The 18571-nt window shown below is 36.5% G+C and overlaps 1 protein-coding gene across 2 annotated transcripts; it reads right to left on the bottom strand.

The window, feature by feature from the left end:
- Positions 1 to 9418: 9418 nt before the first annotated feature.
- On the bottom strand, positions 9419 to 16642 carry LOC110101082 (receptor-like protein 44). Of its 2 annotated transcripts, XM_028699792.1 has the most exons (3): positions 15131 to 16642; positions 9711 to 10047; positions 9419 to 9623 (listed from the first exon to the last, which is right to left on the bottom strand). In XM_028699792.1, exon 1 carries the CDS (start codon positions 16036 to 16038, stop codon positions 15208 to 15210), a length of 831 nt encoding a protein of 276 aa, XP_028555625.1. In that variant the 5' UTR covers positions 16039 to 16642; the 3' UTR covers positions 9419 to 9623; positions 9711 to 10047; positions 15131 to 15207. The 2 variants fall into 2 exon arrangements, with proteins under 2 accessions (XP_028555625.1, XP_020684503.1); XM_020828844.2 differs by lacking the exon at positions 9419 to 9623 and having other exon boundaries at positions 9710 to 10047.
- Positions 16643 to 18571: the final 1929 nt, after the last annotated feature.

Below are 18571 nucleotides of genomic sequence, written 5' to 3'. Positions count from 1 at the left end.
ATAATAATAATAATAATAATAAAATAATCATATTACTGTTTTGATGATATTATAAAAAATATATAATATTTTTAACTGAAATTAATTTAAATTAAAAAGAATGAAAATACGAATAATTTGACATATTATACATATTTTTGGATCAAAATTGTATTTTCTATGAATTATTAAGCTAAAACAACTTTAAAATCATTTAAAATAAACAAATAGCTTAGAAAAAATCTCGGGACGACACATGTCGTGGTCCAGTTGGTTCCGCGGTTTTGGGCAATGATTGTCGCAGCACTGAAAACAGTGGTGGGTCACTTATCCGCGTCAGCAATTGCTCCTGGTTGTCGGATCTTCCGCGGTTTGAATCAACGGACCAGATCGAGCCTGACAAGACAGTGACCGCGGGATCGAGTCTGCGGTCGGAAGGAAGCTATGGAACACCCAAATCCGAGCCGTTGATCGCGAGATCAACATCTTAGATCGTACGTAACACATACGTTATGTAAACCGAAACCCTAGAAAAAAAATCACCTCGTTCTCTTGATCTACTCAACCAAATTGGATGAAATTTTAATCATATATCACATGCATGAAGAGCATTCGTGGGGGAGTATTCTTATGATTTTAAAGTCACTGTTCAAAGATCTATTTAAACCTAAGTGTCCTAAGCTAGGTTTAAGGATTTCACCTCAGTTTTTGGACGGTTTGACCCGTTTAAGGATTATCTGAATTTTTAGTTTGTCGATGAATAAGTTTGTACTCGAGCTCCCAATGTCTAGATCGATCGCAAAAAATTGTGGAAGGTATTTGGCATCGGTCGCTAGAGATCTCGCCGCCGGCGGGCTTAGGCCGGTGGATTTGGCTTGGAGAAAGTGGGAGGGAGTTGCTAGAGCTCTCACACGAAGAAGTTCGGGTTGAAAGCGGCTAGGAAGAGAATAATAGTAAGAAGCATCCCTCATTCAACCCTAAAGAGCCTATTTATAAGCTTAGGCTCTTGATCAACGGTTAGGATCATGATTAGGGCTAAATAGGAGGGCAAGTAAGCTATCTTGGTCGTGGCTTGAGTTGAGAGATTAATAGGCATGATGTGAATGCATTTAAGAGCCTCAATTTGACCTAAAAATTTCAAAGTTGACCTAATTAAGGCTTGGGTTGACCACGTTAATGGTTGACCTAGTCAACCTAGTCAATTAGGTCCAAATGGGTGGGGAGTTTGAGCTAAGGAAAGGTTTGAATTGGATTTGAACATGATTTAACCCAATAGGGCTTAATGGGTCAACCTGCTTTGACCTGGTCAACCAGGTTGACCCAGGGCACATGTTTGGGCCCAATGGATTGAATCTGACCGATTGAGTCCAGTAGAGGTGAGAATTGAGCTTGAGAAGCTCTGGATTGGATTTAAAATCAAAAGAAGGCATTTGGGTCAAACCGGGTTGACCTGGTCAACTAGGTTGACCCAGGGACTGGGTTAGTGCTCGACAAACTCAGTTTGACCCACTAAATTGATTGGAAATGGTCTTGGGACCTGGCCTGGTCAATTTGACCAAGTCAACTTCTTTGAGTAGGAGCTGACAAATTCAGGGTCAACATGAGGAAAGTTGGAAAATAACCTAAATGTTCTCACTTTCGTTTGTTCCCTCTTATTTCGCTCGCAAGTCTTGCTATGAAGTCTCGCTTGTCTCCAGTCACCCATCTCCCACTCACCTCGTGTCTTGATTTGCAAAATCGAAGATGATGAAGTATAGCAATCTTTCCGGGCTCATATTCGTTTCTTCTCTCTTCTATTGATTGTCATATGTAAGTTTTTTTTTAACCCTAAATTTTAAGATTTTTCCTAATTTTTGGTTTTTTTGATGAACACGTTAAACTTCTTCACAATCTGAATATGAGTTTTATGGATTTCTAAGCCGATCGAATCTATATTTTATTGCTGTTTTGGTTTGATTATATTAGTTGAATATAGTATTTTTTTGGTATTATAGCTTCATAAGAGAAATAATCCAGGATGTTGGACTTGTACTTGTTCGGAAATTTTCTGTTTGGAATCAAGAATGCCATCAAGCTATATCTCGTATTCAAGCTTTTGGAATGAAGATGTCAAGTGCCTTTTTTTGGGAGAATACACGTGAACAACAAAACCAATAAGAAAATACCTAAGTTAGAGGGCATGCGAGACTTATTTTTTTGGCTCAAATTATTTCTCTAAAATTAATTTGAATAGTTATTATCATCATCATCAAGTTGAGTATACTAATTCTATTTTGTGTGAATATCCTCCACTATGAATATCCACATATGAATGACATCTTGGCACTAATTTATACAACTGCTTCATATTATGATTTTGTGAAACTTTTTATTATATTTAGCTGATCTGTTCATCTTGTGCAGGAATCGGGAGCCGCGGGATAATCAGACCACTTCGTGCGAGAACCTGGAGCGGCAAGGTGCTTTAAATTGCTTCACATAATAATTTGTGTATATTTATTTATTCATAAATTTATGTTTTGTTCAATTTTTTGTCATTATTATGATAATTTTTTTTAAATAAAATTAGTATTTATTACAACATCCGATTCAACTCCGGATCGAACCGGACGAACCGTGAGCCTCTCCTTCTTCTTGTTTTGTTGTCCAATCAGGTTTTCACAAGCTTATAATTTATATCTATATATATATATATATATGCTTTTTGGGTTTGCATGTGTGAGAACTAACAATTCACATTTAGTGGTTTAACCATATGAAGTTGCTTAATTTGTGTTTTGGGGCAAATAAATATGATAAGAATTTCATGTTTATTTATAAATTAAATTATTTAAATTTAAATTAATTTGCTAAATTTTGAATATTACTTAATATAGGCAATTGAACTGGCCGATTCAAAGGATTCGAGATCAGCTCGTCGATTGAATTGCCTGGTTTTGGACAGTTTAAAACAGAAGCTATCTTCAGGTTGGACCGAATCAGCCTTATGACCGACTCACGGTTGAACCAACCGATATAGTTTTTTAAAACCTTGGTCATGAGACTCCTTGTACATTTAATTGAAGAAATATTTTAATTTATTTATTTTAGTAAATAACCATCGTACTTTTTATTTTTTAAATAAATTTATCTTGAAGTTATTTAGGACAAAGTTATGAGTTTAAAATTATTAGAAACATTTTTAAATTTAAATTTGACATGAGGTTAGTGCAAACCACGTACATATTCAAAAATAGTTAGAATAATGTTTGAATCAAGTATGCATTTGAATTTGAACCTAAAATCGAAGCAAAATATTTGAACATCAGGCATATTTGGCTCAAAATTAACATGGGAACTCTTCTGAGAATGCATCAATTATGGGCTCTAAAAATTTAGCGGCCCGGACTATCCACGCCAACTCTTTCTTGTTGTTTGTTTATGTGGGTGAGAAGAGTTTTAATAAGTTTATGTTTCAGGGTAAATTTTCACAATGCATATTGGGTTTTAAATAAGACATTGCCCAGAGATTTCACCCTCATTTTGCGAGGATTTTGATCTGAGTTCTATTTTCCTATATGCGCAAGCCCCTATAGTTAATTACCTCTCCAGCTCTCCCGATAACGAGAGCGAACCTTTGATAAAGGCTAGTCATAATATCGGTCACATAGATTGCAAACACAACGTATAATAAAAACAATTTTAGAGTTTGAGTTTGAATTTGAATTTTTGAATTTTATAACCATAAATATAAAAACAAGGGATGGGGGAATGGGGACGAGCGTGATTAAGATCCCATGATTTTGTTATCCCAGGTTATCATGGTCCCTGATTTACTTAGTCAGATGAGGTAGTCGACCCAATCTAATAGAAGGCACCTTATTAGCAACCATGACATGCTTCATCCAAGGATATCTTGTAGACATTGAGTGGTGTTTATCTAAGGGGATACATTTGAATCCACCTTAGCTGACAAAAAGGGCTTTGTGCCTATCGAATATACCCTATGATTCAATACTCAAGAGTTTGACAACATTAGGGAACAGACAAGCTTTGGTCGTGATCGTAATATAATTGTGTCATTTTATGACAAAACCACCTGATCAGAGTTCACGTGCTACGTCCCTGCTGATAAGAGACTCTTTGAGAATGAATATTAGTGATACACCTGATATGACATTCATTATTTATGCTAAGATTAATTTCAAATTTATCATCCCTGAAAAATGATTGTAGAAGGTGGATGAGTTTTAGTTTTAAATTTTTTGTGAGTAGATTTTGAAGTTTTTATAGGCTTTTGACCCCTCCGATTGAAATTTACTGTCAACATGACTATCATAGGGGTTGACTTTATTGTCAACTTATATGCTTGTATTTTATAGAAAATTAGAAGGCATTTTAAATGTTTGGGGTCCCATCAGGTTGAGATTTTTTTATTAACAAGACCATCATTGGGGATTTAAATGATTGGTTGTTTGAACCTTGTCAACTTTGCTCATCCACTAACAAAGAATTAGGTTTAACAATTGATGATTATACGAATGTTAAAATAAAAAATTTATGTTTATGATGAATTTAATTTATATAGCCTTTATGTTTGATGATTAGATGTTCGTTTGTTAATTTATGTCAGATCAACTTCAGTCCTTTCAAGGAGGGGGATGAAACTTGGAATATTTGACCCGTGCAACGTTTATGAACTGTTGGATTTGAGAATCAAATATGAAAGTAGAAGAACATGCGGGATATATTTTGTTATATAAACCAGAATTATTGTAAGAATATTGTCTTATGTCCGCTTGAATAAGTGTTGCGAATACAGTGACATTCATTTGCTCTCTATGTCGGCATAACCCCAAGTAAACATCATTTATTTATCCATGATTTTCCTTTCAAAGAAGTAATGATGTATTATAGTAGCATAGTTTAAAATTATCTTTTTGTCTAAAAGCTCTTATATGCAATAAGATGATGAAAATCTAGTTGAAGCTTCCCTGATTCATGTACGGTTGTAGAGCTAGGGATTTAGTGATTGTGGAATTTATTATTGGAAAGAAATTATGTCTATTTCAAAATTTTATGTTAAGTTCAAAATACATGAATCAAATTTTAACTTGATCTCCATATATGCAACAAGATATGACAAAAATGCTCCTTTGTTCAATGTGTATGGTGCCGATAATTCTATTAGCATGATTTCAAGCAATATGTGATTTACCCTTATATCAATAATTATGCAGTTACATGATGACCCTTTGAGCATTTCTTCAAAAAATTTATTGGCAATAGATCGAGATTCTTTAATTGGACATAACATATAGTGCCAAACTCATTCACTTTTGGGTGAACTACACTACCCATGTCTTCGGGAATCAAAGACCCAAAATTCTTAAAATGCAAAAAATGTTGAGCATAAATCATATGCCCCTGGATCATACATAGCTTTTATTTCTTCCTAAATGGAAATTCTAGTTGGCATTAATACTTAAATATTTTCCTTCTATCAAATTATTCTTTCATTATGTGACTCTTCCTCCAAAAATCTTAACAATTTAACAATTCACAAATGCTTAGATCTCCCTCAATTGAAAGCCTACTTGAGTGTTTATTTTTTTTTTTAAATTAAATTTTAATTGGATTTGAAGCCCAAATTTCTTAGCGTGTAATATTTCCTACAACAACATTAATATATCGTATAAGTAAATATCCTGCCAACATCTAAGATACAACTGCGTAGGGCCTTCAATTTAAAAGATCTTCCAGCTAGGATCAAAGTTCAATGGTGCGTGGGCTTCAATTTGTGCATTCATGGCCGAACCTAAGGTCGACATTGCATGTCTTCAAAATTGATGAATACCTCTTGCTCTCCCTCTCTATTTTTTATGAAGAAGAAGATGTTGGACTTAGCGACTGGGATCGAGAGCATAGGGACGACGGGAGTCAGGCTGACAACGAGCTAGGTTAGGTCGGGCATGACAACTGGTGCAGACGGAAGGTCGTGCTGCTTCATAGTTGGTGAGACGGCAGCTATCACTCCTAGAAAATCTCTAAAATAAAATTTTCGTCGTTATTCTAATCGAGAGTATTCGTTGAGAATTTAACCTCCATACGATGTAATTAACTACGAGAGCTTGCCCTCGTAGGAAATTTAGAACCCACATCTATCTTTAAAAAAAAAAAAATTTCAAAACTAAATTAGTTTTATTTGGGAAATATCAAAATAAACGATGATTATTATCTTCATGTTCGGATGATCGACAATAGGTGATATCTTCTTCTCTCGAGGAGATATATCATTTATCATAGTGATTTCATATATGAAAATAATGACATTTCATCCAAGTTATAATAATTAACTATAGGTAGAACCTCATTTTGACTCTTTGGGGTCATATGTAGTTTTTACATGGATTTGATTATTACAATATGGGTGAAATTTTCAGCTTTATTGTCTAAACCCATTAAGAAAAGATATATTTGTCTCCCGTGATAATATATCATTCATAACGATGTGGTCAAGTTTGAGGCTGAAATTCTAAATAAAAATTCTCAAAGAAAACTAAACTTTTCAAAACCTTCTTTTTTGAACTTTTCAATATGAAACATCACGATGATGCTATATATCAACTACAAAATCCGTTACACTATAGTGGCATCCTGGACGTTTAAATGCTGGGGCACCAAAATAATCGGGCTAATAGATCCTTCATCATTAACTAGACACCGCTTCAATAGAAACCAACTACTTCTTTAATTGAGTAGAAGCGGCTCCATTTAAATAAGTCACATCCAAGCATGTGATCAACTTCATCACTCACAATGTTATTTATAAATTTGGTGTACCACGGTGTATAATATCAAAAAATGACATAACATTCAAAAGCACTAAAATTCACAAGTTCATCAATCGACACAAAATTGATTGGTGTGATACTCTTCTATATACAACTCAAGAACAAATAGCTTGGCGGAGGCCTTCAACAAAATATTGGTAAAGCTACTTAAAAATATCCTTACCAAGAATAAAATATAATGACATACTAAGATGATATAAGTATTGTGGGCATACCGTATAACTCATAAGATGCCGACTAAAGTCACTCCATAGGCACTGGTGTTCGGGGCTGAAGCAGTGCTTCCAATAGAGATCTAGCTACTATCACTTTGAGTAGGTGTTCAGAATGATCTCCCTGAAGAGCAAAATACTCGACTTAGAATGAAAGAGCTCGATGAACTAGATGAAATCATATTGTAGGCTCATCAAAATCTAGAGATCTATCGAGCAAAAATGGAAAAATTATTTGATTAAACGGCGTGCCACCGAGCATTTCAAGAAAGGGAGTTGGTCCTGGTACCTAGAAGGCCAATCATCCCACATCAAAAAGTTGGTGACAAATTCGTATATAACTAAGAAGGCCCATTCGCCATCGAGAACGTGTATCAGGGAGGAGCTTATCAGCTTATCGATCTGCAAGGTCAAAGACCAATGCTGCTGATCAACGATCAGTATTTGAAGAAATACCATGTATGAAGTTCACCCAAGAAAATTCTATATTTAATACACTATATACTTCATGTATACTTATCGACATGTACACTATATGTCTTAAAATTCTCTTGTAGTGCAAGAAAGTATTTCAAACATTTAGTGAAAACCCCCTACAAGACGGAAATTTTTTAAAACTTGTCTAAATTCACCCACAAGATAAAGGCCATTTTAAATATTTATTTGGTCGACATTAGGTCACGTGCTGAGATCCCCAAATAAATATTTAAATTTATAAAACACAAATTTTGTTTAACCCTCCCTCGCAAGATAGGGGACATTTTAAAAATTTATTTGGGTTGACATCGTGATTCACGCAGAGATCCCCAGATAAATTTTTATAACCATCAAAGATATTATTTGGGTTGACATCGCGCTTCGCATTGAGATCCTCAAATAAATATTTAAAATCATCAAATATATTATTTGGTCGATATTATGCTTCACGCCGATATCTCCAAATAAATATTTAAAATCATCAAATACGAACATCTCCGCAAACAAGGAGATGTGGCAAATTTATTTCTTGCAATATGTGTGTATACAGATGATACTTCGAAACTCAAGATATCACATTCTTTAACATACCAAAACTTTAAAAGTCAAGAAAAAATGATTTTGGTGGCTACACACTCCAATAAGTCGAGTTATAGCGTCACAAGTTCTTTTGTAGCATAAAGTTAAGGTTTGAGTGGTTGTATGGGGTTAGATTTAACAAGCTCAAATATAACCGAATTGATGGCAGTTTTGTCTACTCAATAAGTCATAAGAAAGGTCATAATAAAGAAACCCCCATTTTGTCAGCCTGTGGCTTATTGGACTCAACAAATTCAAGTAGCCGTAGTCTAGAAAATTCTCCTAATTAATGGGAGAGTTGAGGTTTTAATGTGAAGAATGAGTCTCAATCAAAATAACTACCGAATCCATGTAAGCTCTAAGAACTTGAGCCACGAAGGATGATTTCAAATATGCAAACTTCAACAAATTTAGCTTAGGGAGCGTATTTCTTCATAGCTAAAGTCTAAAGCCTAAACGGGCGTATGAGTCGAACTCAATAAGCCAAGATGTGATCGAGTCACTAGTAGCTTCGTCTACTCAACAAGCCATAAGAAAGACCGTAATAAAGGAACCCCCGTTTCAATAGTCGGATGACGAGATCTGTTAAATCCCAGCTCACATAATTCTATAAGTTCAATTAACTTAGATTAAAATCTTCTTAATTGATTAAGGGTCAATATATTACATATATTTAGTACTACTAATTAAACCAAAAACTTGCAAATCCTTTAACAAATTCGTAAAACACAAAGCAAAGATCAAATGAATTCTTCTTCAACAAGTCCTACAAAGCACAAATCAAATGACCGAATAAATTATCCTAAAGTTCACATTAAGCTTATGGATGAACGAAAAGGATTTTGTCATCAACAAGTCTATTATGCATAAAGTTTCATACCGATGACCTCGCGCCACCGACCAAATGTAAACCTAAAGGGTTTATGTCACTGGCATATACTCTTTCATTAAGCCCGTCAAAACAAGAAGCAAAGAGCTGAAGGTACGCAAATCTCCTGACAAGTCTATAATGATAAATCAGGTAATCCTTTGCCAATGTCTGCTACACAAAGCATTTGACAAAAGAACTAAACCTCATAACTCAAGCAAAAGCTGTGAAAAGAGTGTAACTGCTAGCTTTAACGAATTTTTGAAGCCGTGAGCAAAAAAATCACAGAAGTCATAGAGAAAAAAAGAAAAGAAGAGCTCGTGAAGATCTAAAAGTTAACAATGCTTTATTTTATTAATTCAAAAATTTTATACAAATATAAATTACATTTTTTCACAAGCTTACACAATAAAAAATGGATAAAAATGGTACATTTTCCTGCGCAGAGGATTGAAGTTTATCTCCTAAATTTATGTCTAAAGACAAAAGTCGACAGCTTTTCTTTGCTCCTTTCAAAGATCAAACATTCCACACTTCTGGGACATGCACAATGCAATAGAAGCATTAACAAAAAGAAAAGAGAACAATTTTAAAAAATGTACATAAAGCTACAAAGTAAGGTGTATCTGAACTGAGGTCTCCTGCAGTAACTAGCTGATTGGTACCTCGTTTTTCCTGAAACATGCATAGAGCGACGAGGTTACAGATAAGACAACAACAACAACAACAAAATTGCATAAGCTATGAGAAAGGGGTGCATACTTGAGTAAAAGCCTTTTATAGCAGCTACTTGACTAGTAACCTGCTTCTCCTGAAATCTATGTAGAACAACAAGGGTACCAATAAAATAATAAAAGAAAGAAGAAAAGCTACACATATTAACAAAGCAAAAGTATAGTTGAGTGAAAGCCTCCTGTAACAGCTAATTGACTTGTATTGTTCCTATGGGGGTCGACGCAAAGTAGTGAGACATCAATACAGAAAATGGACAGTGTAAATGTAAAGCGAAAGCTAAAATAAAAAAAAACAAAAAGGAAAAAGGCATACCTGAGTTGAAGTCAATGGTAAAACAAACTGAAAGTCATGTTAGCTGATGAATCTACAAAGGTCGAGAAAACTTAAAATGACACGTCTAATTATATAGTATAAATGTTATATACATATATGATTGCAACAATGATAAATATTGAATATATGCAAAAATGCTAGAAACTATGGTGATAGTGGTGGGAAAAGAAGAACAAAAAGTGGCAGTGCTATCTACCAGTTTTAGTATTATAGGAAGTAATGCTTTAGGGATCTAAGTATGAAGTATTGTGTCACTATCCTATGGGTCTATACATGACTAAAGCCAACATGTCAATGTATCCATGGATATATCTGTGAAATTTTATGAAGATAGAGAACTAACATGATCAAGACACGGGCTCCCAAAAATTTGCAAAATGAAACCCATAGTGTGACATCCAAAATAAATATTTGGAGATCTATAATCAACCATATTACAACAAACATGATTCGCTCTACATGCGTATCACATTTTTTAGGGAGCATTTGTTGCCCTCCACTTTTTTTAATTAAAAAAAAAAACACCTCTGTCAAGTCCTCCCAAAATCCTTCTCAAATCCTGCTTAAACCATATTACGATGCCTGCTACAATTGCTCTATACCCTGCAGTTAGGTGCCATTTCTGAACGCATTATAGTAGCTCATCATCACATACAAAAATATACCTTTATTGTGCCCTGCCTTCATTGTTAAAATGAGAACGAAGCCTCGCTTCATTCATTTTCTGCTTCCTTGCTTCCTCACGCTCAAGCTCCCGAACTTCCAATCCCTCAATTGTTCTTATAATGAGGTCGAAGTACTCGCACACGAAGCCAACTTTGCCTCTACCGCATAGCAGATGAAGACCTCATCATATCCTTCAGTTTCGCCTGATCTGCCGGAAGACTTGCTCCACCTAATCGAATCGACACTTTGATCTCGCTTCAGCACCACACCCTCTCGACTAGCTGTGCCAAAGCCAACTCCTTCCCCTCTATCTGCAGCCGACCCTAGTTGAGCTCTCGACTATATTTCCTCCCCCTTCCTACACTTGCGGTCGAATCCCTTCCATCAACCAATCATTGCACTAACCCTAATCCCTAGCTCATGCAACTGCAAAACGAACACCATAAACTTGCTCTTCATCATGCCCACACCTGACTAACTGCCCAAGACTGCCGAACCTAGTCTGATTTCCTTCCCTCTACCGGTCGACTCAAGAGCTGCAAGTCACAATTGATCCGACTCTGATCTACCTGTCTTCCTCCTCCTGCTCTGATCCGATTCAAACACTCAACCAAGCAGCCAAACTCCATCCTTCACATCACTCTTTGCCGAGCTACCTCAAGTCGAATCCTCCCAGCCTCCCAATCCTGCTACAACCAAACCCAATCATCTGTAGTAGCAGCTCTCATCTGATTCCCATCACCCAAAATCCCCACATCTCACTCATCCTCATTCACTCCTCTACCAACTCAACACTTCCAATCCACCACCTAGACATCCACCTACTCATCCTTCTTCTACCTATCTCTTGCAAACACAAACCGCCACCCATTTTTTTGCTACAAAATTTTCATCTTATTTTGTAGCTACCAAATTTTCACCTTATTTATCTCATTAATGATGTCAACGACAACTATCAAAACGTGAGTTGCCAAGTTAGGATTGTCAAGGTATTTTTGAGATGAATCGCACGATGGTCAAGTTGAGATCTTTCCCGATAAGAAGCAAGAGTTGCTTGAGCCAAGGTTGCCCCCTAGAAGGTTTCTCGAAGACATTCATGAGGTGCATCCAAAGTTGATCAGGAAAATTTGAACATTAGAGTTCAATATCTATTAATTATAGGACTGAGATTAATTATAAGTATTACTCTTTCAAATAAAGAACTACTTGATAGTGTGAGGCTTCATCGTCCTGTTGAGAATAAATTCATAAGAAGAAGCAAATCCCCCTCTAACAAATTAAGAACGATTTCAAATGGCCAATATTTAGTCATCCTTGCTATGCCATCTTTCGCCTTAATCCACCACTTGCTAAATACATTTGTAGCTTATTGTTCTTCTCTGCTTCCTCAGGGCGGGGCGAAACACATATATTGGCTAACATAACTATAACTTGAATCATTCATTCCCCCTTCATTATGTTCTTGTGATCAATAGTCGTATATATTTAATTTACATTGCATGTAGGTTAATTTATCTCTTACCCTAGCTACATCCAGGGGCAGAACCACTTAGCCCCCAAGGGGGGCAATTGCCCCCCTAAAAGAATAAAAAAATTATTTATTACATGAATATTTAGGAAATTTGACACCTCCATCTTTTTTTACTCTTTGTTATAAGAGTTTTTAGGTAATTGCGCCACCTAAAAAAATTAAAATATTATTATCTTTAAGTCGTTGCCCTCTAGCAGAATTAAAATAGATGATGTAAAAGTGTTATTTATAAATTTACCTCCTCTAAGAATCAAGGCGGGTTACGCCCCTCACTACATCCAATCTTATGCCGCACAATAGTAACTATATAACTTCAATAATTGATTAGATTTTATGTGGCAAATGAGATGAGAAAGTGGCACAAAAAAAGTGAAGAGCACGGGCGACGACAAACAAGCTTGATCCAACACTACTTAGCGCCTTTTTCTTTGATAAAGTCAAAACCTTTCATAATCGAAAAAGAAACCAATAAAATCATAAGAGATGTGAGGTAATAAAATATATATTCAATTAAAATTAGTATTAATAGGAATAACACTCTTGTGAATAGTGCAGACATGTCTTGATCCGCCGACTCTCAGCCCCCGGCGACTTTCACCCACCACACCTTTGGCTTTTTATATATTAACAGTTGATTGCATCAGCCTCTCTCTCCGTATATTTTTACATACATCCATACACTCGCAGAGATATCATACTGTTTTTTCATGGACTACTTTTTATTAGAATGGTTACGGACTAGAATATTCATGACGGTAGAGTGAGGTAATGTACGTATATTTAGCACACCAACAGTTAATTAAGGGAGAAACATTGGAATTTTTTTTACGTGGAAACCCCTAAAAAGTAGAAAAACCATAGGGCCTGGACAATTCTTCCCTTCTTCTCCTCCTTTCTCCCCTCCCCTTCATGAGAAGAATATAGTTTGTTAAGAGTGGTATGACTTGTAAATATGTGAAGGATCAAGATCAAGATGGGAGTTGTTTGAATGGACAGACGATATTGATCACTTTGATCATAGACCATTTATTGGCCATTTGAATGCCTTAATGATATCGAAATTCAATGCTCCTATGCTCGTTGGATTCGTCTCGTCGAGCTACTCGATTTGACTATAAGCATGTCATCTTTAGAGTTTGTCTGATATTCCAAACTGAGCTTTGACCAATTCAAATCTACTTTGGACCATTGATTTTGGGCTCATATCTGGCTGGTTTTGATGTAGATGAGTTCATCTTTCCGAGACGTTCAATTTGACTATAAATTTGTTGAAATTAAAGTTTGGATTATCCCCGATTTAATTTTGGAAGCTTTCAACTTAATTTTGGTTAAGATTCGTGCCTGATCAAAATATTTTTTTATGATATATCAAGAATATATATTTTAATAAATAAGAGGAAAAGCATTGTTTAAAATCACGCCATTTATCCAATAAGCTGAATATGAATGATTAACAAATCAAATAAGATAATTTATGAAAATAAAAAATAAAAACTTCTATAATAAATATTACACAAAGCTTTAGAAAAAAAATTATACCAAACAAAAATTGTTTGCAAACATAAAAAATTTTAATCTCTCTCATTTAGAAGAACTTATTAGATGTTGACTATACGTGCAGTACCAAATGCAGAGCAAAAAACAGATTAAATGATTTGTCCCTTGATAGCATATGACCAAAAAACAGAATGATCGATCAAAATTAAATTAAATTAAATTAAATAGTTGATTGAACAAAAATGGCTTCCAATATTATGATGGTAAATTAAATAGGCTGATTGAACAAAATTGCTTTCGGTATTATGATGGTTGGGTGCAGAAGCACTAAACCTCCTCATATGCCACTGGCTGTGCAACGCCTGGAGAGAGCCTCACACGGCACACAAAGATCACCACACAGCTGGAGCAGGCTGCGATATCAGGCCCTCCAATTCGAGTAATGGGAAGGACCCACAAGCCTGCACGCTGTTCAGGGCCCACACCACACACTAACACTTTTTCTCTCTCTACCTCTTCTGTGAGGCCCAATAATAAGAGCTCCTCTTTGGGATAATGGCCAAGACATCATCAGCATCAGCATCAGCATCATCATCCACGACTGGACTCGTGCTGCTTCCTCCATTAATGTCCTTTGCAAGCACATAGGTGTCAGACTCTCTCCCGTCTTCCTCCATCTTTCCCTCCACACTTCCACTGGCTACTATCATCCTCATCTTCACCTCTCCCCATCACACAACTATTCTCCAACGTGTACACATTTGTTGCATTATTAATGGTTAATCATATATAACGGACCATGAGCCACAAAGAATTAAACTTTACAAATCTGTACAATCAAAGCTTAATTTTCTTTTTCTTTTTCTTTTGAAGATATTTAAAAAATTCTCAACAAATAGATCTAAATGAGCTGCTGCGTTAATCTTGATCTTAATATATAATTTCATTAGTAAGCAAAAGTGGGGTAGTAGTGTCCTAGTGTAGCGTACTTACTCCTCAATTAATTACACCAACCAAACAATAACTGCAAGCCATTCAATACTTTGCTCGCAATAATCACAACATGGATTTTGAAGCTTAAAGCTAAGCTTAAACAAATAGTTTAATTAATGATCAGATCCACCGCCGCAGCCAACAAAATCATTAAGAAGTTCCATCTCTCTCTCTCTCTCTCTCCTTCGAAAAATATCATCCACTCGGGCGGAATCCAAGAAATTTTAAGAACATTGGTATACATTATCTAATTTAAAGCTTAATGTTAAAAAAAAATATACAATACGTACAAATGGTTAATGGGACAAATCCCTAGACGAGAAAATTAAAAGAGGAAGCGCGCAAACACGAAAACAGAATCCAAAAGAGAAAAAAAGAAACAAAGAAAATCAGAAGGAAAAAAAAAAAAAAGAGGGAAGAAAGGAACCTCCAATCACAAGATTTGATTTTGATGGAGAAACCCGCATTCACCTCTTCTTAATGGTCAGTAAATGCTCAAATCATTCAGTAGTCGGGCATGGCGTGAGAGATCTTGCCGTCGTCATCATTCATCACTCCGCCGGCGGTGGCGCTATTCTGTTCCGTAATCTTAAGCCATATGCAGACGGCGGTGAAACTAAGCACAAGGCTGATCATGCCGCTTCCTAGCCCAATTCCAACGATAGCGAGAACCGACAACCCCCTTCCTTTCATCGGAGGCAACGGATAGCCGTACAACTCCTTGTTCCCAACAAACGAGCTGGCATTGAACCGAGGCAATCCCGTCCGATTCGAAAGCAGCACAGGGATGGGACCCTCGAGGCGGTTGTAGGAGACGTCGAAAACCGAGAGGCGAACGAGGAGGCCGAATTGGTCGGGAATCGGGCCAGAGAGCTCGTTAGAATGGAGGTCGATGACGTTGAGGTAAGCACAGAAGGAGAGCTGCGGGGGGATTTGGCCGGAGAGATGGTTGGAGCTGAGGTTGAGAATGGCGAGGTTGAGGAGGGAGGAAAGCTCAGCGGGGATGGGACCAGTCAGCGAGTTGGAGGAGAGGTCTAGGGTTTGGAGGTTGGTACAGTTAGAAAGGAAGGGAGAGATGGAGCCTCCGAGGGATCGGGCGGGGAGGGAGAGCTTGTAGATTCTGCCATTGTTGCAGGTCACACCCACGAGGTAGGAGGTGAAGCCGTTGCAAGGAGAAGCTAAGGTCGATTTGGTCCATTTCCGAAGGCTATTCGCCGGATCTTCTAGGGAGTTCCGGAGGTTCAGAAGGCATGACTCGTCGGAGGGATCCGCCACCGCCATCAGCAGCGGCAGAAGCAGCGCTGCCACCGCCGCCGCCGACGGAACTGACATCATTGGAGTGGTGCAGAGGAGAGAAAGAGCGAGAGACTGGAGATGGGAGGTTCGGTTAGTACGTTACAGGAAAAAGGCCTCTCTGCTCTCCTTCTCCCGTTGTTGGCTTAGGTACTCGGAGGGACAGGGAAGGCAATGCGGTATGCTCACTTAAGTCAGAGTTATTGTGCTCCGCGTGTTGTAGTTAATTCTCACTGGTTTGGCCAGGAGGGTGATTGTAATTGTCATCAATATACAGTACATAACTGACATGGGTGCAAGAGAAGAATCGCATCGTATCGCATCTCATCTCATCTCATCTCATCGACGGTGGGGATTCGGCGTGTCATCGGACGCTTATGACCGTCCGATCAATCGAGAAGGCACAGCAGTGCTTTGCTTACTAGTTACTACCTTTATAGAGAGAGATACACAAAATAAATATTGAATGCATTGCAATTATACAAAGTTATGTACCAAAGCGATGAGTTCTCCTCAATTATAAACTCCACCAATCTCAAAGCAAATCAAGGGGTTTAGGGCACTGTCCACCTAGAATTGTTGTAATCATCATTGTACCATGAGAAAGTGCCAACCTGCCAACCGAGAAATGTTGATATGGCGATGTCAATGCGTGCCTCCCCACTACTGCTGCTACTGAAAGGAGGTGATCAAAGTGTAATTGGTTGCGTGGAAGAACATATAACAACCAAAGACCTTTTGACTATTTATAGTTAAATAGTTACTTATAAATACAGTATAAAGCATTAATAGGACTGCTTCTATTAGGCAAAGCAAAAACCGAAAAGAGGACATCCCAAAAACCTCTCAAACGAACCAACTAGTTCTTAAATTGAAATCTAGCATTAATCTTGGTATTTACACTACAAAAAATTTAGCTTTTAAAGACATATATATTGAGACAATTTTATTTAAGTGTCTTAAGAAAGAGTTATTAGGGCATATTCTATTTTCGCGCTAATTTGGATTTGGCCCGAAACATGGCGGGATAAGTTATCGTGCCAGATTTCTTTCGTCTTTCTCATATCAATTGTTCGCTTACTTCATTCGCCAAACCGAATGCACTATGCCCTCTTCGTTTTCCATTGCTACTGCGTGTTTTCTTCGTTTTCCTTCGCTAAATCTCGTTGATCACTGCCGCTGCATCGCCAATCGCGACCCCGGCATTAGGTAAAATGCTTTTAATCATACGCAATCTTTTGAATGTGGAGTACCCATTGTTTACGGTTCAATAAAATTGTCTTCTTTCCTCTTTTGATTTCTAGGGTTCTAAGTTCTCGCCATTTCTGACCGATCAACCATGCCGACTATTTGTACATTGCTGAAAGAGGTAAATAATTTGCCGATCTTGAAGTTTATCCGGTTTGATTTTCGTTCTCTTCAATTTCTTGTTTGATTTCCAATGTTGATATTGATTTTTGTTCTTTGATTTCTTGTTCGATGAATCACAAATACTCTTACAACCAAATTTGCCGTTTTGTGGTAATGAAAACCCCTTTTAATGTTTGACATGCCTTCAACGATGCTTGTTGTTTATGCTAAGATGCTTGCATATTAAAAATTTAAAACTTAAATTTTTTTTAAATGCTGAGTGAGTACCTGATGGTTAGGCCATCTATCAATGAAAGATATACCCGGCCAGGTACTTCCTAAGATCTGGAAAAAAAAAGGATTAAAGGGTCTTTTGAAGAATTTTCCACCCTTCTCAAATACTCTTACAACCGAAATTCGATCCCCGCCAGGGGGCGCTACCCCCTTGGACCCTCGGTCGTATAATAGTTTAAAAGACTAATTTTAAGAATTTGCACTTGACAAAAACTTGATTTTTAACTCTAATGTCTTCATTTTTTGTTTGTACACAGAATGCAAGAGAAGACTAGCTTACATCCCTTCTTAATTTTGTTAGAAAAATTTAACTTCAACCCAATTTAATGCAAATCATGAATGTGAAAACATTTTTTTGGTTAAGTTATTAATGTGAGAGTAATGGAGACTCGATGTTTAAAGGAAGAACTACACAGCTATAACTATTTTACTTTTAAGAAATTGTGAAAATATTCATTTGTTAAAAGCTATGTTTATTACTTTATTTCTCTAATGTAAGCAAACACAATCGATGCAAAAATCATTCTCAATTGCTCAAATTTGTCATTATATTGTCTGCTAGGGCTCAAATTCCGTGTAATGTAACCAAGTAGGAACACGACACTAATTTCAAATATAAGCTTACTCAATAATAGAGGTACCCATCTTTCAGAAAGGCAAACAAGAAGAATTAACTACTTTAAAACTTATTGTATTGTACATAGAATAAAATATAATTAAGAAATTTCAGCAATTTAAAACCTATAAATTAAAACCTCATCTATTCATTAGTTAAAACCCATTAATTGTTAAATTTAGATTTTGACAGATATAAAATTACACTATTAAACCATCTATTATTTTTTGTAAGTTGAATATGAATAGGGCAATCAGATCACCCCTTTAAAAAAAAACTTATAAATACATTTCATAATTATTGCAGGCTAGAATA

The sequence above is a fragment of the Dendrobium catenatum genome, unplaced genomic scaffold (assembly GCF_001605985.2).
Source record: "Dendrobium catenatum unplaced genomic scaffold, ASM160598v2 fragScaff_scaffold_1391, whole genome shotgun sequence".
In the NCBI taxonomy this organism is placed as follows: Eukaryota; Viridiplantae; Streptophyta; class Magnoliopsida; order Asparagales; family Orchidaceae; genus Dendrobium; species Dendrobium catenatum.
Note: the sequence above shows the minus strand (reverse complement) of the source record. Positions and strands in the feature narration are given on the sequence as shown.